The sequence below is a fragment of the Motacilla alba genome, chromosome 12 (assembly GCF_015832195.1).
Source record: "Motacilla alba alba isolate MOTALB_02 chromosome 12, Motacilla_alba_V1.0_pri, whole genome shotgun sequence".
In the NCBI taxonomy this organism is placed as follows: Eukaryota; Metazoa; Chordata; class Aves; order Passeriformes; family Motacillidae; genus Motacilla; species Motacilla alba.
In genome coordinates, this window is record NC_052027.1 from 15,296,859 (window position 1) to 15,323,652 (window position 26,794).

A 26,794-nucleotide genomic window follows, 5' to 3' on the forward strand; every position below is an offset into this window, starting at 1 on the left:
TTAAAGGTAGATCCTGAAGTAAAAAAAATGAGAAAATCCTCTCCAGAGTACAGCAAGCACTTTGGGAAAAGATGAAGCAGTTGTTCTGACTCTCACCTACTTTTGGCCAGCTAAAAAACAAAAAATGGTCAGACAAAAGCAAAAGGAGACACTCTGATGAATGAGAAATTACTGCTAAGTGTTCAGCTTTATTAGACTTCAGAGTGCTGAGGTTTGAAGAAGGACCTGACGTAGGACAGTACTCAAGTTTTACCTAGCCCCTTTCCATGCCCTGACTGCCACAGAAGTAACAAATGGAGTAACACTGTCAAAGGGAACAGGAGGAGATATCTGAAAGTTCAGCCTAAAGCATTCACCCTAATACTCAATAATAAACCCAAATCACACAGGCCAGGACTTTAGATCATTCAAACATTTCCAACATATCTCAAGAGACAGGAAAGAGACCTTCTGCTTTGAACAGTTTTTCCTTACAACAGGCCTTTCCTTCAAACCTTTTATTTTACTTTATTTAACCACACAGGCACTTCCAACACAGCCTCTTCTCAACTCAACTATTGCTAAAAAACCAACTAATACTCTGAATATAAACCAAACAAAATTTTCAGTGGGTCAAAATGGATGTAAAATGTAAACTACTTCTCACCAGAAAATGGCAGCACCCTTTTTCTCACTGAGATGTCAAACCACGACCACTCCCTGCTCCCTGGTTCACATCCACACCAGGGAACACATGAATTCTGACTCATCACAGTGGAAGGAGAGGAGTTTCTCTTCTTCCACACATGGTAAGCAAACACAGTTTGGACACTTGGTTACCCCATCCCAACCCCTCAAAACCAAGTAAAAGTAAGTCTAGTTCAGGGCAGACACCAAGCCAGGGAAACTGCAGCTCAAACCCCAAAAAGCTTTGGAAAATTTGAATTGAGAAGGAAGATTAAAATGGAAGCACACAGACAATCATTAACACAGTGGACAAACAGAGCCTTCCCGCAGAAGTGCAGGACTTCAAGCTGCTCTAAGCAAGGAAGCAGGGACATGCCAGCCATCCTCCTGCTGGAGGATGAGGCTGTAAGGAGGCATCTGCCAATAAAAAGATCACACATGCACCTAGAAGGGTGTAAAAGGAAACAACTACAGAACAAACTAAGGCCCCAGCAGTCTCCCAGAGAAAGAGCGTTAGCGTTTCCCTTCTCAGCATCTGCAAAGCAAACTTGCACAGAGCAAAGGGTGCTGTGCTTCCCTCCAGAGCTGCAAAGAGGTGCTACTGAAATTCAGAAAGGACTGAGGTGGCTGAGAGTGGACAGTGACAGCATGCAAGCTTCCAGCCTCAAGATCAAAGCTGCCTTTAAGTTAGGAGTGTGCAGAAAACCTACCAAACCTCAATTGCAAAGTTAGAACTGAATTGGGCCATAACTTTCCCAGGTGTTGAAATGTTCCTATCCAAAGGAGCATTTTTTTCAATAAAGTTGCAACAATACAGTAGTTAATAGTGTTGACATGCTATTAACTAGAGAAGTAACTATGGATGTTAAACCCATGTATTTGGCTTGGGTAAGGGCTGGCTGTTAAAGATCAGCTGTATTTTACTTCAATGAAATAAAAGTTAAAACACTGTGACTATTTATCAGAAGGGAGGGAAGGAATGGAAGGAAAGGAGGGAGGGAAGAAAAAGGGGAAGGCAAAGAAAGGAAAGGAGGGAAGGAACTGAGGAAAAGAAGGGAGGAAAGGGGAGAAAGATAGGTCTAAAGTATCTCATGATTATGAAATATTCCTAGGCTTACTTCAAGATACAAAATCTTTCGACAAAATGAGTTTCAACAGTTGATTAATACTGTACTGAACAACAGGTCATATTTGCAGTACAGTACACAGCCTCTTAGGACTCTAAGTACTATTAATAATGAACTTCTCCCCACTCCCCTGTAAGCCTTTCTTACCTGCTGCTACAGCTCTCAAGAGCTTCTTGTCCAAAATACCCCTCAGTCCTTCTTTAAGGAAACATTGACAAAATATTTTTCCAATTGACTTCTAGCCCGGGAGCTCCATAACCCTTTACTTCTAATTTGTCCCCATTTTCTTGGACTTTGTTAATTTGGTTATTTGTGGCAAAGACATTTAAATTATCAGTTGTGCTCTACATAACTGAAACACGCTCTTTGCTCCTCTTCAGTCATCTCTCAGTATGAGCTTCTCTTTAAGGTACGTCCAGAACACAAACATAAATATTTTCTTTTATTAAACCTGTCATCTGAACAACTGAAAGTGCTGAGAAAGAAAAAAGGCAGAAAAGAGTTCAGCATCTCAGTTTTTACTTACCTTCATATTCTGCTTTCTTGGTTGCTTCCAAGTTTCTCCACTCAGTTCCTACAAGTCTGCTGAGCTCTCCAAAGGAGTAGTCTGGGTGCTGAGCTTTAATCACAGCTCTCATCTCGCTGCTAAACAAGATGTACCCACTCATGTTGATCTTCCTTTTTGATCCCTCCTTCTTGGTGCTGCCCTTAACAGACTTGGGAGTGGACTGTGAGAAAAAGCAGTTATGACCACAAGTGTACAAAAGAGAAAGCCAGAAGAGAACAAAAGGAATTGTGTCATGTCACAGATTTCCTCCATTGAGCTGTTCAGAGATGTTGCCAACACAAGTTGAGTAAAATATTTTATTCGCCTTTGCACATTTTAGGAAAATGCTTCCCCACTTCTTCCTTTGCCTTTACAATCCCTACTCTCCCTCATTCCACCTTCTAAATGTTATTTTGCCTGCCAGACCTTCCTTTCTCTCCAGTGTTCACTTCTCATTACATAAGCAGCCATTTCCCCCTGAAAAACCAAAGCCCAGGTTTGCTGATCCCCGTTTACCTGCACCACACATTCACATCATGCTCTTATGTTGATGAGCAACAAAAATTCTGCTCCTTTGCTTTTCCTACTATGGATGCCCCAGTGAGAGCTCCTTGATGTTTTCAGCCACCAAAAAATGAACCTATTCAGATATCTCTATACTGAGATACCACGGCTGGAGCCCCTTTTTGAAGGCCCTTCCACCTATTTTTGTCACAGGAGATCATAATTCATCCATACTCTGACCAGTAAGACCCATAAATGTATCATCACATCAAAACCCTCAAAGGCCTTTCTCACACCCCAGACATTACAGATCTATCACATATTGAAAAGTGCCATTGTTTCCAAGTACCTAGTGGAGGCAAAAAAGGAAACAAAAATACATTCAACTGTTTCCTTTCTCTTCTGAAATTCTGACCATGTTACTGACTCCTCCCACTTGCTTCTTTGACCCCACAGTTCAACACTTTCCTCTCAGCTACAAACAAAGTTTTAGTAATACCAAGATGCTTAAAAAGTCTTGCTTATGAATTTAAACAAGATTAACTGAGGCCCATTTAGATCTAATTCTAAACTTCACTGTACTAACTTGCAATCCACCCTTTAAGTTTTCATTATGAACATAAAGACTGGAGGAAGTGAAGAAAACTCCACACAGGGTTTGGGATGATACACATGGCAGATACAATTCCAGCCTGGCTTCTTGGGCAAGCCCACATAGGCAGATGGAGAGTTCTCAAACCAAAAAGAGGGAAATCTAATTATACTTTTGGCCTTTGACACATCTGCAAATAGAGAGCTACAAGTTTACCACTGTTTTAGCCTACGTAGCTCTTGCAACAGTTTTGATAACAGTAACCTAATCAAAAAGCTTCCCATCAGTTTGGAAGGGCAAACAGGACTTGGAGAAATCATAAGAATTCCAAATTCGGTTCTTGCATTCTCTGTCCTTTTCCATCTCCCACACACACATTTTTAAAAGAACAGTGTTTTCCACTGGAGCCAGATAACTGTGCACTTTCTTTCAGACTTCTTAAAAGAAGAAATCAACCAGGACCCCCTTTCATGCCTTTTCTCAGCCATATTGCTGAGGCAAAGAATGAAGCTGCACATCTTTTTTTTAAGTACATTGACTTGATTCACAGCAAACTGCAGCAGGAAAGCATCACCCACCTATCTGCCAAGCCCCACAATACCACACAGTCACTTGTCTTGTCTCCTCTTAGGTGTTACAAGATTTTTTTTGTTGTCAGAAGAAACAAAAAAGTTTAGAAGTTCTGGGGTTTAGTAGTTGTTAGATAAAATTCCACTTCTATTGGAATACTCTTCAAGAATTTTCAAGCTGCTCATAAAATTCAGCATGTTAAACAAGAGCAGTGAGCAACCTTGCAAGGGAAAATGCATTTGATGGTTGCCCACATGGCAAAACATCACATTCAAACCAGGCAAAAGCTTTCAACTCCAGCAACTCTTTCACAACATCCAAAGACACTTCCACCCCAGGGTCACACCCTTTCAATGTAATGCAGCAGAAATCCACACTGCTGGTCACAAAAGTGTCTGGAACTCCTTCCTGTTCCCAGCAGATCATTCCCACTGCCTTTTTAAGACTGGCATTAGCTTGGATGTGGGAGTATGGTGACACAGATAAAGGGTTTAATCCAGTTGCAAACAAACTTTTTTGGTCAGTTGAATTTCTAGCTAAAGCAGTTCCTCACTCTGCTTCCACACTCAGTTACACAAATTCCAGCCCTTGTGTAAGAAAATTTGTATTTGAATTTTATATGAAGACCTGATACTTCTGAACAAGTGTCACAGAAAACCTCATTATTAGAAATAACACATAAAAATGTACCCTGGGTTTTCCTCAGCTGAATGATCTCCTTTAAAAATATTTTAATGCAATGAAACACTATCACCTGGATATCATATTGGTCATGCCAACATTGTTTTGTGTCATTTACTCCATACACTTGTAAACTTCAGTATGAATCCTTTTTTTTTGTATATGATAAAATGTTACTTTCTTCATTTGGATTGGGAAAAGAATGTGGAATATCAAGGTTTAAGGGTTCCTGAAGGAAAGTCCTTACCTGGGGTGGAGTATAAGGCATTATATCCAAATCACTGGCTAAGGGGGCCTGAAGCTGAGGCATGGAAGGTGTTTCAGTCATATCACCTTCCTCTTCTCCCATCTCCTCCATGTCCTCATCACCTCCTTCCAACTCAGCAAACTTTGCTTCCAGCTGCTGAATCTTCTTTTCCAGGAGAGGAGATGGCTCTTTCTGAGGAACTATGGGTTTTCTGGAAGGTGGAGGAGGAAGACAAAAAGCAGCTGAGAACAGAGTCACACCTTACAGGAGAAAGAACTTGTTTTTGAAGAGAAAAATCAACTCTTCTTAATTTCTGACTGAACAGTATAGAAACAAAGGTGACTTGAGATGTGCCTATGCTTCCTTTGAGAACCCTGAGCAGAACTAATTTTTTGTGTTTATGGCCAGTGCTCATTTCAGTCACTCATTAGAAAGATTTTTTATGAGTTAAAAGGGGATTTCAATACAAGTACTTAATTGCCTTCTATTGTAAAAATTAACACCACAGCTTCTTTAGATTTCACCTTTTACTTAAGTTAGAACTTAATATTCTTATTTTATTAATATGAATGTTCACCAAAAGATTTTCCTTACTCATGAGGACTTAAGTATTTTCACAATATCCAAGAGAATGTACCAATCTGATAAAGTAATGACTTTTCCTGAAGTCAGAGGAAGGAAAGGAAAAGATCAATTGGTATTAAGACTATAAAAAGACTGATGCTATCTGGAATTCTTCCCAAGAGTGTGATCATCTGAAATTACACCTCTGACTTCTGTGGATGTCCTGGGTCAGGCTGGGATGGGGTTAATTCCCTGCACAGCAGCTGAGAGGTGCCTTGTTTTGGATCTGTGAGACAACAGGGTGGATAACACACCGTGCTGTAATTAGTGCTGAAGAGATCAGCCTCAAGGCCTTTCCTTTTCCCCACTCTGTGCCCCAGCAGGCTGGGGCTGGGCAGTGATCTGGGAGAGGAGACAACCAGGACAGCTAAGCCAAACCAGCCAAGGGGATATTCCATACTCTGACACAGTGCTCAGCAATAAAACATGGGGAGAAGGAGAGGACAGGGTACATTCAGGGTTATGGCATTTGTCTTTCCCAGTAACCATTACGGGTGCCAAGCCCTGCTTTCCAGGAAACAGCTAAGCATCTGCCTGCTGATGAAAAGTAGGGAATTAATTCCTTATCTTGCTCTGCTTGTGCATGTAGCTTTGCTCCACTTTTTCAACTGTTTCTAACTTGAGCCAGGAGTTTTTCTTCCTTCTGCCCCTCAGATTCTCTCCCCTATTCCAGACCAAAAGGCTGGGTGTGGGCTTGGCTGCAGTCCATTACAGTCCAGAGGAGTGCTCAGGTGACCCCCTCATTCCCCTCACATTTTTACCTAAAATAGTATATTTCATCATCTACAACTTTCGCAGACAGTGAGAACCTCTTCAAGCCCTTGAATTTCTTCATTTGTTTGTCGCTTTCGTTGTAGCGGCTCTCGCAAAGAAAAACGTCGTTTTCGGGGATTTCTGTTGGTCTGCACGAGAGGAAGTCTTTGAATGACAGAACGACACACTTTCCTGCAGAAATGAAAGAGCTGGGTAAGAAGGCAGCCACACTTGCAGATTTTCTTTTAGAAGTGTGGAAAGTCCATTTTTTTGCCTGTCTCGTAAGTCTGGAAGATTCCAGCTTCCAATTGGCATTCGGCACAACTACGGAAAATACATCAGTTGATATTCCAACCAAATAATGCCACTCACAAGAAACCTACAGCATCACAATGCAGCTTTTGGATTGCTTTTAAGACCTAGAGAACCCACAAAATCACAAGCCCCTATGATCCCTATCAGTTATCATATTTATCACAGCATAACTCCAAACAAAGTACACAGCCATCATCTCCTGCAACAAACCAAATTTCGACCTCCTACCCCTCCTTTCAACTTTGCAGGTAAGATGTACTGGAGTTATTACATTAATGTGCAAGAATAATGGAACTTTCTGTTCTCTGGCTGCCATGTTCATTTTCACATCATACATGTAAAAAAGCTTCCTTATAGTGAATTCTCATCACAGGTCCCACAGGCAGGAATGGATATTACAAACTCACTGAATGGTATCTCCTCCCTCCCTCAATGAAAAAGATGTACTTGGAATCAAGCCTACACACTTCAGCCTTCAATCACTTCAGATTGGGTAGGAAAAGAAGATGTCCATCAGATTAAAGCTTTTAATAATTACCCAAAATGCAAGTCATGGGACAGGTCTCCTCCAAGTTACTCAAAAACACCTCCTTCTTGTAGAACATTTTAGTTGGCTCATGCTCAGTTTCTTCGGGATGTATAAAGATTGGACCAAAGAAATATGCGGCTCCATCTCGCACCCACATCTTCTCAATTCTGCAAAGAAACCGACCCAGCAACATAAATGAAAGGCCATTTCTTCAAAATGAGGTAGCAGGATGCTCAGAAAGACCATCAGAGGAAGATGAATACAGAACAGCCAATTCCAGCTGTACAACTGGACTAGGTTTTTATTAGGCAGCTAAAATTCCGCCTCCACCTATCAACACCTTGTAACACTTCACTCACATTTTTTCCCACCTTCTTTTACAACCAGCCCCTCTTTTATCCAAGTTATTTTTACAGCTGTAAACTGCAAACAAGAAGCTGCCCCTACCTTCCTACTCGAGGCCGCACCAGCCCATGTGACTTGATGAAGACACAGTCCCCAACCTTCAGCCACATGTCATTGTAGCAGAGCTGCTCAAAGTAATGGCAACCAGGCTCCCCATTGGACATTTCTACTGGAACATCTTCTTTGTCCTGCAGGAGAAGAAGCATTTAGAAACTTGAGGAAGGAGGAAAACCAGGCACAGAAATAAAGAGATGTCAGGTACCAGTAAAAGGCTTTGCTCTATCTTTATGCTAACAATAATAGGCAAGCACTAAGCAGAGATGTGTGTGCAAAAGTTTCCTGAATTAAAACTGAAAAGCCAAAGATACCCTCCATGTCTGTCACAAGCTTTCCTAATTCACAAAGCTCTAATTTTGCCAGAATAGTAATTTACAGGTCTTTTTTTTTTTTTTTGTTCTAGTGCTTCAAAGTAAACTGGCCAAGCCAAGCCTTGTCAGCTCTGATGGTTTAAAGCCCAGTAATGTGCTTAGGAAACAAGAACTGAATATATGGCTGAGCTAACAGACACAAAAATGTAATGATTCAACTCTCTTATACAATTATGTGAACACTCCATGTACTGCTTACAAATTCAAACCATCTGCTCTATTTAATTTCTTACTTTTTAGTAAAAACTCGAGTTGTGCCTCAGTCCATCTTTCAGCTTGTGATTCCAGAAAGCCAAGGAAACACAGGCTGTCTCACCAAGGCATGGAATGAAAAGATCCTATGGGTTTTCATTCTCTCAGTAGAATTAATTCCATCTTTTGCCATGATGTGAATAAATATACCAATACACACTAGGTGTCTGACAAAAGCTGACAATGGGTGTGCTGAGTACTGTGTTCTCAGGTTCTGTTAGAAAATGCAAAGTGGATTTTTCATGGGTTTTTTAAGTGATTTATGATATTTTATGAGTCTCTTATTTTTTCATGGCTCTAAATTTATTTCAGACAAAACTGGTTAAATTTAACTGATTTTAATACACTTACCTAAATTTATTTGCTTTCTTACCCTAGGTACAATAAATGAACCATTTTATCCACTACGTTGGACAGAAATATTCTTAAGCATTTTGACAATAAACTACTTAGTTATCAACCACAAACAGGCCACAAACAACAGAATATTATGTATTACTTACAGCTGCCCAGCTACTGAATGTTTTACTGAAATGCTACACAACAAAGCATTACAGCACTGCCATAAACTAAACTTAGACTTTTAGTTCTACTGGTTCTTTAAGGCTTAGGACAGGCTTTACAATAAAAGTGTTATTTTCTGAAATGGTAAAAACCCAAACCAACCCCATCACACGATCACAAGAAAGAGATTTGTAATAAATATTTACACAGTTCATGATTTCTGTTATGTCTATTTCTATTTTGTGTTAGTTTACAAATATCTGTAATGTAATTTATAACAAAAATATTATATTCATTTATATTTTATTGTGTCTGGATGTGGTGAAACCCAAGCCATGAGGGCTAATATTTTGCATTCTCTATCTGTCAAATACAATCAACATTCCCCTTGCATACCTTTTCAAGATGAAGGATACTTTCTCCCACCTTACTGTCCTCCAGAGTTTCACTGTGTTTCTCCTCATCTACTTTGTCTGTATTGGCAAACACAGAAGCAACTCTGACCACAGGCAGGGGCACATCTCGTGGGACAAATCTGACAGAGCTCACAGGCATAGTCCACAGTTTAATCTTCTTAAAAGACTTTGTCTTCGCAGAATAGCGCGACTCACACACGTAGACATCCTCATCTCTGAAGTTCTCAGGGCACAATTTAAAATATTCCTGCAGATTGAAGGAAAAATACGAAATATTTCAGCATCACCCACACTCAACAGACACGCAGTAAACTCCCTCTCATGGCTTCAGTTTTTTCTATGCTTCTGCCAGAAGCCTTTTTGCTGAGTACTCTTCTTCCAGTTTGTAGGCCAAGTTTTAGCAAGAATAACAACAAACAAAAATGCCACCTTTGGAGAAGGAGCTAATTCAGTACAGGTTGGCATGTGAGAAGAGTTAGGTTTTATTCATTTCCCAATCCAGTGAATTAACAAGTACAAGACCTGCAGCCTGAAATCACTTTCACAAGATTTCTGAGCTTTGACTTGGGAAAAGGACACATTCACCAAGCCAGGGGTGACCATAACCACAAATCAACCAGCACAGGGAACCTCCATCACCTGGGTGAACCACATGTCTCAGGAAGCAAAGAAGATCCAAACAGCCCACAGAAGCAAGTCCTATTTTATTTAGGTATAACTGGAATGTCTCTATGTTAGAGTGCCTACAGCTCTACAGGAAATAGCAGAAAGCATTACTTGTTTTATAAATTAGTCAGAACAGTCTCTCACCTTGACAAACATGACCACACATTTGCCTAAAATTTTGCTAACAGGAACTTTACTGTAATAATCACTTTTAAAAACTTCTTTCTCCAGGAATTTTCGTGTTGCAAGATGAAAAGTTTCATTTGGTCGATAAAACCAGCAGCCATAGAGCCATTTCTCTCCTTTAAAATAGAAAACAAAACAAAACAAAACAAAAAAAAAAAGAAAAAAAAAAAAAAAGAGAGGGGAGATAGAAAGAAAAAAATGTAAATGACATTCTCTAGTGTATGAGCCAAGTAAGAACAATTAGCAATTGACTGATTAATCAAATAGCCATGCAGTCATTTATACCAGGAGCAATCTGCTTTTAAACAGGAAAATATTCAACTTTTCAGAAAAGGAAAACAAGTTATTTTTAAAAGCCTGGCTATTGTTATTTCCCCAGTAAATCCTGTCTCAGCAAAATAAAGGAGAAATTTGTTCTTATTTATAGATCTAACTTTCAGGCCTTGAAATGGTTTTGAAGTCCACACAACAATCACGTGATTATTTAAAGAATCTCAGCTGTTTTTAAGTTTTTAAAGAACTATTTCTATAATTTTATGCTGTGACAAATTATGTGATGACAAACTCAAATCAGTAACAATGATTTATACAGAAGTTACAAATATGCACTATTTTTCTAAATCAAAGGAAACCTGTACCTATCTTTGGTTCAGATTTCTCAGCACAGAAAAAGTGTTCTTCTGCACCTAAATTACAAGGAGTCCATCCCACTCAGAATCCCATCCCTGCAAGGCTTACAATTTGAGGGTAGGCAGAAAATGAACACCAAAAAAATCCCATGTTGTCCCAAGAATTTTCTGTTAGTAATAACCTTTCAGAAAAAAGCAACTCAGAAACAACAACAAAAAACATACGCACTGGTTCAAACAGTTCTGCAAATAAAATAAGTAACATCTACACAGGGAAAAAAATCAAATTGGAAGCTTGTAGCATTCATATTCTCTGAAAAAATCCCTTCTCCCAGGATTTTTCTCCAGGCAAGCTGAAAAGCATCAGAGAAAAGGAAAACAGTTCTTATCTCATTTGCTTCTCCTGTGTTTTTTCTCATGTGGGATGTGTTTGGAGATTATTTACCAACAGGTGATTGTTTCATTGGATTCTGGTGTGAGTTGTTTTGACTTTTTGGCCAATTGGTGCCGAGTTGTGTTGGACTCTGGAAAGAGTCACAAGTTTTCATTATTATCTTTTTAGCACTGAGTAAGTATCCTTTCTGTATTCTTTAGTATGGTATAGTATAGTATTCTTTAGTATAATATAGTATCATAAAGTAATAAATTAGCCTTCTGAGAACATGGAGTCAGATTCATCATTCCTCCCTGCCACGGGGGTCCCTGCAAATACAACAGAAGCTGAAAACAATAATAATAAGTTTCACCCTAGTGTTTTCCTGCAGTAAGGACATCCTTACCAGCTGAATCTTCCCACAGCCTCTCGATGCAGACGATGTGAGGCTGCAAGCTGGCCTCTGCAGGCTCCACATACACATAATCCCCCACATGGTACATGCTGTTCTTGAAGCTGCAGTCCTGGCTGTAGGTCCGATGCAAACTCGACAGCCCAGCTGATCCAGAGGAATCTTCACTCTTTTCAGCTTCTTATTTCAAAAAGGGAAAACCAGATGTTAGTAATGTCACATTTCCACATTAGCCAAGATTCTTGATGTCAGTGCCTCACTTTGAGCCTGGAGTTACCAGGCTTTACTGCTGCTGACATCTATGAGGGAAGATCAACCATGTTAGAAAGATGATTTGTGGACAAAATTGCCAACAGCTCTGCTCCTGTCTGCGGAAAAGCGCAATTGGAGAGCTTATTTATTGCTTTAAACATGGTGCACAATGGAGCACAGACAAACTACCAGGAACTGTGAAATAAAGGATCTTCAGGGTACACTTCATGCCCTACAAAACAGTGCAAGCCCACTCCTCTGCACATCCACAGTAGCCAAAACACAAAAGGCTTATCAAACCTCACTTCTTCAGCAGTGTTAAAAGCATGAGCACAGACAACACCATCAGTATGTGTCAAAAAGAAAATTACTAAAAGATCAATGGGAATATTCGTTGTTAAGTTTATTATCAGCAGAAAGCTAAAGTAAAAACCTACTGTTTTCCTTTATAAAGTCCTTGAAATAATACTTGTACCCCAATGTATTCTGATTAAAGAGTTCACACAGGGTTAATATCTACCTACATCTCTTTCTTAAAAACTTTCTGGCCTGGCTGATAAAGATCAAAATAAAATAAATCTCTCATAACTTGAAAATAGAAGACTGGGGGACAAGCAGACTACTGAAGTCCTTTCAGCAGGCAAAGCTGAAGCAACGTATTGTATGTGTGGGTACATCTTTCATTTGGTACATTCAAAATTATTGAAACAAAAGCAGCTACCTCTCTTCTCCTCCTCCCTTTTGAGTTTATCCTCCTCAATTTCTTTGGGCAGCTTTTCCTTCTTCTCCTTTTCTACATCGTTGTGAAGATGCTTGGTGGTGTAGCTGAGAGCAGGTGACAGCAGAATCTCTCCATTTTTACACAGTTCATCTCGAATTTTAATGAAGAACTGCTGAAGTTCCACTGCATCCTCATAGATCTCTGAATCAGTCCTGTCCAAAACCATGAGAAACAGGGTAAAACCACAGTTTGTGCAGGGTCAAACAGGAGCCTAAACACACCCATCAATCACCACTCTTTGTGATCAATTGAAAGCTTCACTCTGCCAATGGATTTCTCTGCTTACTCATAAGCAGCAGTAGAGACTGGCTTGAAGCCATGAAGCATTAAATGATGCTACACCTGCTAGTCCACTGTCAATCTGCATTATAGTTTACCTACAACATTATTTTGGTATACACCAGTCCTGAAATGCCAGGAAAATCAAAGGTACCTAGCTGTGACCAAGGCTACTTGTCACTGGACCTCCACAATCTGTTAACTTCTGACAACTTGAGTAATACCAGTAGTATTAAAAAAACTGACTTATTTTAACTATCCATACTCCTCTTAGTAGATGTTTTAAGATCCTTTTTTACCTCCTCTCTTCACAGTCAAGCTCTCACCTGCACAATCCCAAAAAGGCTACTGAATTCAAGCAAAACACTAGGAGAAGTTGCAAGTGTTCATAGTTTTTGCACCATAACTCAACCAAGTGTGACTGCTCCAAAGGAGTAATTCACTATTTGAACAGTTAGAGAACAGCTTTCCTCACTTTTTCAATTTCAAAGTTAGCAGGAACCTTTTTGTCATAAGGTGCTCCTTTGGAAGATTATTGTCAAAATGATCTCTTAGCAGAAAACTAACTTCTTCCTAGTTTTTAAATCAAAGCAAATGTTCCACTGAAGAACTGACAGAGCTTCTGAGATTTAGTTTTCCAAACACCTATATCAAGGAAAGCAAACACCTTAAAAAACTTCAGCCTTTGTCTAACATTAAATGCAAACCTTGTGATAAAAGTACCTGAAAAATAAGGGTTTGCTCACCTGTTCATTCTCCGGGCCCTCTCCAGCACCTCAAACATGTTCTCCTGGAACAAGTCCAATCTTCTATAGCGATTATTTTCAACATTTTTTCGGATAATATCAAAAGTCAGAGGAGGTTTATTTGGGAAGTTGGGATCAACAGCAGGAATCTCAGCTAAAGAGTCGCTGTAGCATCTGCCCTCATCATCCTGGTGGCTCATAACGGATACAAAGAGGTTATGGATAAGTTCCTGAATCAGCAAAGTGACATTGGGCACATGAGAATCCTCATCTCCTTCTATTTCTCTCCGAGTTTCAAGCAAAACCTTGTGGAGGACCAGGGCATCTTTATAAATCAAAGACTCCGGCTCGTTGTACGTGCAAGCGTTATTGAACATCATGACAAAGTCCTCCACCATGGAGTCGATGTCCTGGTATTTATTTGCCATCATGTGGCTCCTGATCTTCTCCATGTCCACGGGCTTTTTGATGGTGACGTAGTAGTCGGGGAGCTCGGCGCGGGAGGGCAGCCGCAGGAAGATGGCGCTCAGCCGCCGCCCGCGCTTGTCCGTGTAGTTCTTCACGGCCTCGTACACCTCGTTCAGCTTCTGCTGCATCGGGGTCATGTACTTGGACTTCTTGGGAGAAATGCCACTTTTCCTACCTAACGTGGCGAAAATAAAAAAGGAGTTAAAATGACAAAGCCGAGAAGTTGCACGTTCATTTGTCCATCTCTAGTTTCCGCCAGAGAATTGTTCATGGGAGAAACATTTCGTGGTGTGAGCAGAAGCCTCACAACACAGAGCCTGTTCCAGGCTGCAGCTTCCTACATTCTTCATAACTCTGTGAACTTATTTTTTTAATGTTCTTTTTGGCAAACACAGAATATATTGCTCCATGCTCCACCTGGCAAAGGCCTACTCAGGCTTCAGCATGGAAAACATCTTTTCCTACCTAACAGCTTTAACAAACTCCTCTAAACTCATTTTGGTTTTACAGCTCTCCATGAATTTGTCTCTGCAGCTGCTAAAAATCCTGTCATCACAGGGTTCTGCTATCACTAAAATTAAGTACTCGAAATATGATCAGATTCCTTTATGACATGTTTATGCCAAATAAGAAAGGATTATTTTAAGTAAAATGTAAATTAAGGCCTCCCATGGGATTATCAGGTTGGTTTTTTGACTAATTCAGGATCTCTGTTACTGCACTGCAGACTAAGTCTACATCCATACTCTACCCCTGTACTTTACCCAGGAGCTGCACATTTAATTTGCAAGAGGACTGTGTGCAGTTATTTTCTTTAAGGTTTTTGTGCTATTTTATCCATCTCAGTTTGCTCAGCTCTGAACACATATTAAGAGAACATAAGATTTGAGTAGTAGCAAGGTTGTAAGGGCAACAGCTCGAGGAACTTTACTTCCAGGTTCTTCATGGCTTTCAATAATCTACCAAACAGGGTTCACTTTTTTTTAATCATTCTGTGGAAATCCCAGACATTTAACCAGTGAAATTAAGAGATTTGTTCAATTTGAGAAGCCCCTTACTTGAGTGAGCACATAATGCACCATCTAACATTTGGATAACACTGTATGACTAAATCTTAATCCTTTCACCCATTCCCAAGTCTTTTTTCTTCACTCTAAGTTACTTTTCTTAGAAAACACTACATGCAAAAACTTAATTCTATTGTACAATACAGACATGCCATTACCATGCCATTTCAAGATTTTGAAAATATAATTCTACTTTCCTTGTCAGTGTTAACAACTGTGCAGAACGTGTCTATGTCTAAAAGGATGATCTGTTCACCTGTGTTGTGTTCTAAGTATTGAAATGAGACAAGGCAATGCACAAGGTTGTCTTACTTAGCTTTAGTTTAGGGGATGCAACATCATCATCTTCAGCCAAGGGTCCCAGCTCTTTCCTTTTTTCCTTAAGGATCTTTTCCAGCATATGGGCATCATTGTACACCTATTAATCAGCAAAATAATCAAAATCCAACCAAAACAAGGTTTACTGTGTTTACTAGTTAAGAACTAGCTCCTAAGAAACACTTCAGTGTTAGTTTGGAAAAGCTGAAAGCAAAATGGAGTATTTTATTTAAAGTGTACCTTTGATAAATAAGCCTTCCTTTTTAACTGACACAGGTAAGCAGAACTGATGACATCCTCTAAATTAGGGAGTGACAAATTCTGAAAAAATTATTCAATTAAGATGCATCTCTATTCCAAAGACTACAAAATGGCAAGGGGCAGCTGTGTCATCAATTTCCTCATCAAACCCTTCTGCTGAGCAATGAAAGGTCCCTTGAACTACTGAGATTTCATCAAGGTACAAAGGACTGGAACAGGTCTGGGTCTTCAAACCCAATCCTGGTGATGAAGTGCAGATGCTGACCAAGTTCCTTATTAGAAACAGCTGGAAGTTTCTTACCACCTCCCTGTTTCACATCATTCCTGCTGCCTGAGAAACATCACAATATAGACACACCCAAGAATATACTTGTAAATGAAAACCATATCCCTTTCAGACTCTTTTTGCTAAGCTAAACAAGTCACGTCTTCTAGTCTGATCTCCTACACTCTCCACTTCCATGAAAACAAAGATGGTTTCCTTCTAAGACACCCCTTCTCAGAAGTCCTGAGAATTTCTACTTCAGTGGAATAAGTAATAACAATGTTCAAGAAACAATTACAATAAATAATACGTGTAATCGTCAAAGTGAAACCATCCCAAGAGCAGTTTATGTCTGCAAAGCAGCAGAGAGAAGCATAGCTGCTGGCCCCGGGGAGTACCTGGGAGCCCTCCTCGTTGTAATGCCGGGCGTTGCGGAACATGAGCTTCATGTCCTCGATCATGGCCTCCTCCGCCGCGTACTTGTCATTGCGGATGTTGTGCTCTATCATCTTCAGGTCCATTGGCTCCAGGATAATTTTGTAGTAGTCTGGATAGTCCTTTTTGGATGGCTTAACCATGAACAGATCACAGAGCCTCCTGCCTGTGCCAGGCTCTCGAGCTTCCAGAACCGCGTTGTACAAGATCTTCATGCGCTGCTTGCGGATGTTCTTTTTACTGTCGGGTTAAGAAGAGCACAAAGGAAAAGAATAAATGTCAGGGGCTCTTATCCCCACTTCCAACACTTATCAAATAATCTCAAAATTAATATCAAAATTATATTATCCTCCACCATGAAGAGACAACCAGAACCCCCTAAACACACCCAAGAAGTTCAACATTAAGACCAGAATTTGCAAATGACAACAGCAGCACAATCAGGGGCCTGACACAGAAACAGGAAATGACTCTTCCAGATGATTGTTCTCTCATTGACCCTGAGTTCAAGTGTTCTACAAAATAAACCAGCTAACTCATTTTTCAAGGTGCAAAGGACAAAAGGAGCTCTGAGCACTTCACGGATGCAGGGAAAACAGACCAGTCAGGATCAGGCATCTGAATCCAAGAGCTCAAGATCCAGAGTGAACAGGGTAAAAACCACCAGTCATACCTTCACGATTACTTCTGGTGAACACAGAATATCAAACACATGAGGCATTTATCTCAGAGAAATTTTGTACATTCTTCAGTACCAAGTAAGGACATCAAAGATGTAGTAGAAAGAATTGCCTAAATATTTCTCAATCAAAATGAAGTCTGAGGTCAATAAAGCTCACCAAGACAGCAAGCCCAGGTAGAAAATGGTACGTGCTATCCCCACAAATGTTACAGTCACCCTGTGTGTAGTAGCTGTTATGGTTGTCTCAAGAAATCTGACAGCACAACCAAGACACAGCTTATCACAAAAAAGTACATGGCTCCCTGCACACATAGTACATGGCCTATAAGCAAATCAAATGAGGGGGAAGAATATTTATGTCAATAATGCAGAGTCTCAGCTCAGATACTGTGGCACTCAGCAATGCACTCACTACAAAGCACTTGTAAATAGGCTTCCAATCTGCAATCTCCTTATTCAGGTAGTTATAACTTTGACTATTATATTATCTGCAAAGACAACAACCACCACAAAAAATTACCTTGAACTGCAGAATGTGCAAAATATCCCAGTACAACTTATTGGAAACCAAACTGCAACACAGATTTCCCGTGAGGTGGATCTTTTCATTACACATTTAAAATAAACTTAACTCAGCTAGTCCTTTGCCTCAGATGTCTCTTACTCCTTGGTGAGATCAGCAAAAGAATGAAACAAAACTAACAACAAAGAAAACTCAAAATATATGTTCTATAGGCTAAACATTACCACTGTTGGCAAATGTTGGTTAGTTCTTCCCACTAGCAGATGAGCAATGCCAGAACACAGACATGCTGCCAAATCCCCCATTTTAATGTGTCTCCAGGTTTTTCTCACTCATTTCAACAGATACAGGCAAAGCAAAACCAAAGCAGAAACAGCAAAAGGCCTGCCAATACTCAAGATTTGTGTCATGCATCTGATACATAAAAGGGGACATTCAAACAACTTTCTTCTGGGTAACTGTTATTTTCCCAACAGGATGAATTTTGCATGGGTTACTGGTTTCCTTTTCCAGACACATTTTGGAATTCCTCTGATTCCTTCACTTATGTGATCAGCAGCATTTATGATCTTTTTTTCCTTGCTATCATTCAGCCAGTGAATGGATAACAAGCATTGAACTGACAACATCAAAAGCATTTTCAGGTGCTCTTCAGGCATCATTCTGATCTCCCTTGCCTGAAATCCCTTGTTCCCTTTCCTCTTTTATTGTTCTTAGATGACAGGACCTGACAGATTTTTTCCTTTTAAGCATTTCAGTAGTGTCTGGCACAACATGATCAAAAGCAACATGGGGTTAAAAGGACACTGATGACAATTTTACGTGCTTGATTAGGTTAGTACTTCTTTTTGAATTTGAAGATCATAAAGCTAGTGATTTTTTGCAATTTGTTCCTTCTTGATTACTTGGTTCTGTGGTCTGCCTCTCTTTTCCATTACATTTCTTCTCCCCAGCATCCCTAGACTGCACCACCTCCTAAACCCATGTTCATATTTTCTCTCTGAAGCTTTTAAATGAGTGTACATTTCTGCACTTATTTGATTGTTCTTCAGTGACTCTTTGCTGATGCTCTGCTTCATTCCCTTCCTCCCACCACAACTGTTGCTGCTTTGACAAAACAAGAAATAAATATCCAGGAAACCAATGTTCATAAGCAACACCAAAGAAAGATGCTGAATTGCAGTTACACACTGGCTGTTGTTACTACTGCAATAATATTATCTGAGCTGGACTTTACTGCAAATGACACTTCAAATGACATTTGTCAGGCTAAAATAAAAGAACTCTCCCCAAAAAATCCTGAAATCCACTGACAAAATCACATAGATCAGTGCAATTACAGTGCCCATTTTACTTATTGAACTGATGTTGACAACTGCCAATAGACCAAAATAGGGAATTAGTAGTCAGCCAACAGTTTTGAATTAATTAGAATTAACACTTCATTATGTTTCAGAATTACCAATCCTTACACAAATGCTAAAAACCATGGTTTAATACTCTCTGTAACAAGAAGAGATGCAGCAATGTTATGGCCTGCAGGAACTACAGAAGCAGATACCTTTTCCTTTTTGAGCTTCCAGTATCAGATGTAGCAGAAGAAATCATGCTGTCCCCATCCTCAATGTCATCTCTCCTAGCAAGCTCCTTCTTCTTTGCCTGAAAAAAGAACAAATCTCTGAAGCCAAACTCACTGTTGGACACGTACAGAACAGAATTAAAGAGCAGCATAGTTCTTTCTAACTGACAGAACAACTTTTGAGTAATCAACTTGCAAACAATGCCATTTCAGACTACAGCACTTAGCTGGAACACTTAATGAAATCTGAAAGGTTTTAGCCTTATTCAATTAAAGGCAAACTCAAAAAAACCCCTACATCATCAATTTTCTCACAATTTAATTAGGTTAGGAGTCACAGTAAGGAATAAAGTGACTGAAAGAAATCACAGAAAGCAGCAGGTGTGCTGAGGAAAAATCACTTCATGACACTCTCCATTCCCATACTTCTGTCTATATAAGAAAATACTTCTGCAAATACAGGTCTAGTTAAAAATTATTCTGGAAAAATATCCTTTAGGGAAATAAATTGACATGTGAAGTTATATCCTTCTGCTTGTTCTCCTCCACATACCTGCATAACCTGCTGCATTTTCAGCACCCTTTTATAGATGGCAGAATTGGGGACATTGTAGCGCTTGGCATTTTCAAACATCAAATTCAGATCAGCCTCCAACTGATCTAAAGTTTCATACTCATGGTTCTTCAGCTTGGTTCTGCAAAACAGAAATACTAGTCAGCTATTTCACTAGTTACACAGAGCAAAACAGTTCTTTAATATCCTCATTTTCATGATAAAGCAATAGTCAAAGAGCTCTAACTACAGAAATGGGATTTAGTTTTTGATTCTCTAGTAACATCTTCCACTTGTGACTATATTAGGGAAATGTATCTCCTCAAAGAATAGTTTCAGTAATTTTGGAAGTTGTGGAGATTGTAGTCCTGTTTTCATACTTGGGTGAGATGTTACAGGTGAGGCAGCAGCACAGGCTGCTGACACTGCTGCAGTGCCCCTGAGCCCTGACCTCAGGCCAGGCCAGCTCTGCACAGCCCCAAACGCTGCTTTCCCTCCATCAATTCCACTCATCTGCAGTGAGAGCCAAAAGCACCCAGCACCTCTTCTGTTAAACCCTCCAATCTGTGCCCTCCCTTAGATAAACACCTGGCTGTTGACTGGTGATACAGCAAAGTGCACTTCACCTGAAGTTTAAAAGTAAGGCTACAGTTTCATAAGACCACTAAGCCCAAAACAACACTGGCATGATATTTAATTTGGTTGAAATCAGAATATTAATCAAAAGAATACTGTAAGTTGGCACTCAAGTCCCTAAAATGCCTACTGCAAACTCACCAGTCCTTCCAGGTGGAATATCTGCAAGGAGTGAAGGTGAGACACACTCTTTCCATAGAACCAAAAGATCCATTTATTAGACAAACACTTAGCCTAAAAATTCCCTACTGAAAAACATTCAAACACCAGGATAAGATCAGTTATGCAACTTATTTTCTTTTATTCAGAAATTGTGAAGTGCTAGTCCTGCCTCTTCAGGGAAAAACAACCCACTAACAAAGAATGAGTGGGATCAAGAGATGCATTTGACAAATGTCCTATTGAAGATGACAGTCTCCTTCTAAAATATATTGGGAACCTTCTTTACTTGGACCTGTGATTTTATAAACATACAACATGCACTGGAAGTACTTGCTAAGGTAGGAAAACTGGTTACACAAACAGATGATTTCAAAAATATACAATATTCACCAAATAATAAGTTCTATTAAGTGACAAAAAGAATGAAAGAACTCCTAAATCTCAGATAAAGTGAAAATTTACAGTGTATTCAAAATATTAGAGGCATCATTTTCTCTTCCCAATTGACTCACTTATGAATCAAACAAACAAAAACACAGAAGTTTTCCATAAACCCTTCAAACTTTAGCCCAGGCACCAGTCTCTTATGCTTCAAAATTAGTTCCACTTTTTGATTTGCCATATTGCTAAAACTGCTTAAGTTATATGGCAAAATATGCTTGACCAGGTGATGACATTTAATATAAGCTCCACTCAAACCATTTATAACTAATCCAAAACCAGCAAGAGCCACCACAAAATTCAAGAGAACCCCAACGCATCACATAAATGCAAACATTTGAATTCTTGTGTCACAGAGCATTGTCCAAAAGGGATCCCACTCATTAAGAAAAACTGTTTTGAATTCCCCAAAAAGTAGCTATCACACAAACCCAAGTGTGTTTGACACCAGACCCCTGCACATTTTTAAACCTCAGCTGCAGCCCCAGGAGCACAAAACACCAGGGTGTGTCGTGAAGGTACCAATTTCAGTGCCTGTACTCCCACGTGTGTTTCAGAGAGAGCTGCTGCCAGGGAATTCCCTGGCACACCTTCCTCCTCTGGGATGAAAAAGCCTGACCCACTTGCCTAAGGGATCATTACTTCCCAACACTGTAAAATTTAATAAAGAACAATGTTCTTGCAAGCCTGCCAGGATCTAGCACTTGAGCATTTGGTAACTGAACTCATTCTCCTGCATCTTTTCCTGATTGTTCTTCCTGTGCTTATTTGTAATTAACAGAATGACTCTTCCCCAGCAATGTCAATTTTGCATGAGGCACTTTCACCACATGTCAAAGCCATAGCCTTGACAGCATCATGCCTTTCTTTTCAAACAGGATTTTCTTGCTCTCCAGCTCTGAGCTTTGCTCCCTTTGAGGCAGGGGATTCTCATCAATGTGCTCAACATCTGGTGGGAGGGAATGAAGGGACAGCCAGGGTCACCTCAGCTGTGTCCACTGACTGGGCAAGAGGTGAGTGGAGCAAAGGGGAACACAGGAAATTTCAGCTGAGCACAAATGGTTTTCACTGTGGGGGTGGTCAAACACGGGCACTGGCTGCCCTGGGAGGATGTGGAGTCTCCATCTGTGGAGACCATCAAAACCTGCCTGGACACAGTCTGGACATGAGGCTCTGGGTGACCCTGCCACAGCCAGGGCTTGGCCAGGATGCTTTCCCTCCCAGCCTCAGCTGTTCTGTGATCTGTGAGCAGCAAGCCAGGAGGAAATCAGGAGACAACTAAAAGCCATCAGCATGATTACCTCCCACACCCAGGAGCAGCTCAGGACCAGCCCTCAGCTCAAATGACTGAGGTTCATAACATTCAAAGTGACTGAGAGGCTGGGATAGGGAACATCTCATTAAACCAAAACACACTCCCTCTGGAAATCACGAATTATTTTAAAGACTTTTCCTGCTTTTAGCACACACAGACCCCCCTGAAATACATGACCAGCTGTAAAATTTGCAAGAGCCACACATTTCACAGCTCACTCTGGCAGGACAGCTGAGGCAGCCAGATGCCAGAGCCAAACAGACATGAAACAGGAATGGCAGGCTTCACTCCACCTCCTTCACCTTTCCCCTGGGACATGAAACTTTTCTGTCCCCATCTGGGAACAGAAGATATTTATGTACATTTCAAAAAAAAAAAAAAAAAATCCCCAAACCACCACCACAAGAAAAGAAGGGAAAAAACCTCACAGAAAACCAAACACCAAAAACCCCACAATCTCCACCCCAAATGAGTGGCAGTTCTGAAAGACAAAGACATATTAGCAGTACCAGCAAAGCCATGATGCCTCAGTTTTCACTAAAGCCCAGCAATTAAGAGTACATATGCATGGCTTCAAGGCTTTTGAGGTATAGTAAGAAGTGAAGATCACAAGGTAATTTAAAAGACAGATGAATTTCAGAATTTGCAGGAAATTAGATTCTACAAACATTGTACTTTCATTTGTGAGCCTCAAACTCTATTTCTAAAAAGCCTGGCTGCTCCTTTTTTTTATTTTCTAAGCTCCCAGACAGTAAGTCAAGTTACTTTTTTCTACAGCTCTTCATACACTGGTATGGAATTTCTGTGCTGCTCACTCAGCCAGATGCAACCTGCCTACACTGTAAGGAAAGCAGAAATGCAGCTGCCTCTCTATGGCAAGTTATTTGTTCTATAACTCATATGAAGGGTATTTTTAATGGAAAATCTCTCCCAAACAAATCTGTTTATAGATAATTTGAGCCAGTACTTTTAGGTAGATTCAGGCACAAAATGTCAATGATTCTTTTTAATTTCACTGTTTGGATATTTTCATGAAGTACATTTTGTGCTTTGTTCAAGGCAAGACACTTTCTTTGCCACTATTACAGCTCTACTAAGACATAAGAAAAAATGCTTTAAAGCCACTGATGGAGAGATAACCAGTGTGGCAGCTTTTATTCCCCAGCACAGGAAAACACCCTCTGACAAGATAAAAAAACAAAAAGCAGCTTTATTAGCTTCTGATTTAACAAAGACACTACTCATTCAACAATTCCATCAAGTCTGACAGATTGTATTATGGTATAACTAAAAGGAACAGACCTGTGCATGGGAGTGGATTACAAAGGGATGAGCAGCAGGAGGGTGCAGGGCTCCCTTGCTGGAGCTGAAGCACTGCTGCTCCCAGGGTGTGGCTCAGGCAGGGCCTGGAGCCCCAGTGGCCACTGGGCAGCGCCATTAAAGCCTATTAATGCTCCCAGGACTCTGCTCACACCCATCACACTGGTTTATCTTGAGCCACCAAAGAAAGACACTGCTCACTTCACCCAGGTCTTTAATCTGACAACTGCACTCTGGCAACTCACAGGCCCTTCGTGGCTCACACATTTATAAATGCTGGCTTCATCATCATGAAAATAATTGTTCTCCACAGTTACACAGTGACCCAGACAGGAGGACTGTAATTGCAACCATCTTCCTACAATTCACACTGAAGACTTTTAAGTTAAAAAATATGGCAGTAAGAGGTAATCAAGGCATCAGGTCAGGGGAAAAGAAAAATGGAGTTCTGCAAAAACTTCCATCTCTGCTGCACACCTAGCCTTCAGAATTATTCACATGGCAATTTTCAGGCATATTACAAATGAAATTCAATGAAAAATAAACCAAACAGCAGCCAGGTACCACAAATGATCTAAAGACTGATGCACACTGAGCTGAAACAAGCAGCAATCAGATGTAGAGGAGAGTTGGTGCAAACACTGCATTAGGTGCCACCAACTTGACCATAAGAGAAGATTCTTGGAATAAAAGAAACCCTTGAATAGTTTCACACCAGATGTAGTTTGCATTCTGATCTCTTACCTGATCTGCTGCAATGAAATGGGTGTTTTAATTTGCTGATAATAATCAGGATACTTTTTCTTGGAGGGCAAGTGGAAAAAGGGTTCAGAGATGAGCTGGCCCTGGTTATTACGGCAACTTCTAACTGTGTCATAAAGCTGGTAAAGAGGATTAGAAGTGTCCATGAAGGAGGTAATGCTCTCAGCTTCAGACTCTCCCTCTTCATAACGAGCAGCAGCTGCACAGAGAGAAAAGAAAAACAGGAAACTCAGCACGACAACTCAGAGTGGGTGTTTGAGTAGATAAAGGTCTAAAGCAGAAGAAAAGGAAAGCCCTCTCTGGCAGTCAGATTCACACCTCAGAAAATGACACAACACACATCTAATGAGCCTCAAGCTGACAAAAGAAAAAGCACTTTATTGCAATCCTTTAGACAATATTAATCACAGCTCAATACAAAATTGTGAAGCTTAGCAGAAAAAATTGACACTAAAGTCTAATGATGCTCCTCTAATATATACAACAAATGAAGAAGAAATAAATGTTTCACAGTGATTACATAATAAGCCTAAAAATCATAGTAAGTATTTAAAAAATTCATAGCAAACTTTTCTGGTTAGCTTGTTTCAGGATTAGGATGAATGAGAGAAAAGCTATGAAGAGCTAACACTGCAGATAAAATTAGAAGAAACATTACATGAAAAACAGAAACACAACAGGAAGGAGAAAACACTGGTACTGGAAACACAGGATGGGAAGCAATAAATGGCCAATCCTTCCACACTTCTAAGTCACATAAACAGTGCACTTTGTACCTTGCACACAGACATAACATAAAATCTTTGCACAAAACATGGCTTTGCACATGCTGGAGTTACATTATTCACCCCTTTCCCCTCTGAGGCTGCAGGACAGCCTGGCAGATGACACACTGAGTTATTCAGCCACACAAAACACAGTTCTCGAACGCCAGGTTTCCAGCTGGCATTTCCATTACTGCTCAGAGGAGGCTGCCACAGCTTCAAGCTCTCTATCCACATCCAGTAAGGTCATATAGAAATGGTGACAAAGCCAGGGGACACTCAGACTGTAACACACTGCTGACATTGCTGCTCTGCAGCCTGACGCCAGATCTACATCAGTGCGTGGGACCTACCAGGGTCAGAAGCAAAGCTAAAGCACAACCAGGCATCAGCAGATGTGCAAACATGCAATGAAGATATGCATTACTGATTTGGGGAGACACTCAAAATTATCCTAATGATGCCAGTCAACATCATGTATTGACCCAGCATCTACTACACCACAGCCAGCAAAGCAGGAGCTGGACAGAATAACTCAGGTAGAAACAAACCACTGGAGTTATCACTGAAATCAGGTGAAGTTTCAAAAATAGATTATGATTTAGTTTACTCAAACAGTTTGGTCTGTTTACTCAAATTGTTCAGTTCTGAGTACTCCACCAAAAGTAAGAAACAAACTGAAAAGCAGAATTACTTGTTTCTGTGAAAGAGAAAACACAAAGGGACTAGTCAAGTATTTGCTGCTCTCTGCTGTGTGTGAGGCAGCAACAAAACAGTTCAATACCCTAAATAAGAAATGTACTTTCATTGTGTTGAAAGTAGGCATTCCCTAAAAAGAAATCTAAGTAAATTAGATATTAATTCATTATTTTAATGTACTAAAATAAAGCATTTGTATTATAGTTTTACTGTATTTTTATATTTGCATAATATACAGCTATGAATACACATTATTTTATAAATATAAAATATAATTATATTTGCATAATATACAGCTATAAATAAAAATAAATATACAGCTACATTTTCATTATGATGTGCACGTTTTTAAAAGTGATGTGTAAACATCATATATTCTTACATCTCTAGAAAATTATACTGATCTTCTAATACAAAACCTGCTCTATTAAGAGCCAAAGAAGAATGTATTATTCAGTCCAGAAGACAGAAAAATTCTTATTTTTGCAATAATAATATTTTTGCTCTTATAAAGCAAACAATCTGATGCAAGACTGTACTTTCTTTAATGTGCAGTAGCACCAGGTCCCATATTCCCAGTAGGCACTGGCAGAGAAGGACAGGCAGTTTTTGCCCTTGTGTGCTGTCACCACTAGGGCTAGAGTTTGCAGATCCCACAAAAAAACCCCACTGTCTCCTCTGTGATCCCAAAGCACCTAAACAACAATGAATGCTCCACGTCCAACTGAAGATGGTTGCCACTAAAACCAAATGCAGCATCCAGTCTTAAACCATCTCTAAATGAGACAGTAAAAACAAAACACCCTTGTTTACAAAATTAAATACATGCAAGTAATACATAATGACCACCTCTGCCTGCCTCTGTAGAGTTATAATGAGGAGCAAGGGAGCTGCTGAAGCTGCTCACAACCTTGTGCACCGGGGCTGGGAATGTTCTACAAGCTCCACCACACCAAACACCATCTGCAGCTGTCAGGATAAACTCTCACTTGGAAACTGATATTGTTCATTGCTTAGGCAACAGCTACAACCAAAGAAGCTCATAAAGATTCAGCTCTCT

At 40.1% G+C, this 26,794-nt stretch overlaps 1 protein-coding gene across 17 annotated transcripts in view; it reads right to left on the reverse strand.

Moving 5' to 3' along the window:
* PBRM1 (polybromo 1) overlaps positions 1–26,794 on the reverse strand; it is a 55,514-nt gene that overhangs the window by 12,919 nt on the left and 15,801 nt on the right. For 16 of the 17 annotated variants that reach the window (XM_038148718.1, XM_038148714.1, XM_038148729.1 and 13 more), the window contains 15 exons: positions 24,254–24,470; positions 19,636–19,777; positions 19,065–19,162; positions 16,262–16,538; positions 15,332–15,437; positions 13,485–14,127; positions 12,400–12,611; positions 11,421–11,606; positions 9,971–10,128; positions 9,141–9,407; positions 7,603–7,748; positions 7,165–7,322; positions 6,320–6,503; positions 4,935–5,145; positions 2,320–2,521 (listed from right to left, as the gene is read on the reverse strand). In XM_038148718.1, the coding sequence (XP_038004646.1) occupies positions 2,320–2,521; positions 4,935–5,145; positions 6,320–6,503; positions 7,165–7,322; positions 7,603–7,748; positions 9,141–9,407; positions 9,971–10,128; positions 11,421–11,606; positions 12,400–12,611; positions 13,485–14,127; positions 15,332–15,437; positions 16,262–16,538; positions 19,065–19,162; positions 19,636–19,777; positions 24,254–24,470 (3,207 nt within the window). The remainder of the gene's footprint in view (positions 1–2,319; positions 2,522–4,934; positions 5,146–6,319; positions 6,504–7,164; positions 7,323–7,602; positions 7,749–9,140; positions 9,408–9,970; positions 10,129–11,420; positions 11,607–12,399; positions 12,612–13,484; positions 14,128–15,331; positions 15,438–16,261; positions 16,539–19,064; positions 19,163–19,635; positions 19,778–24,253; positions 24,471–26,794) is intronic. The other variant, XM_038148716.1, reaches the window with a different exon arrangement.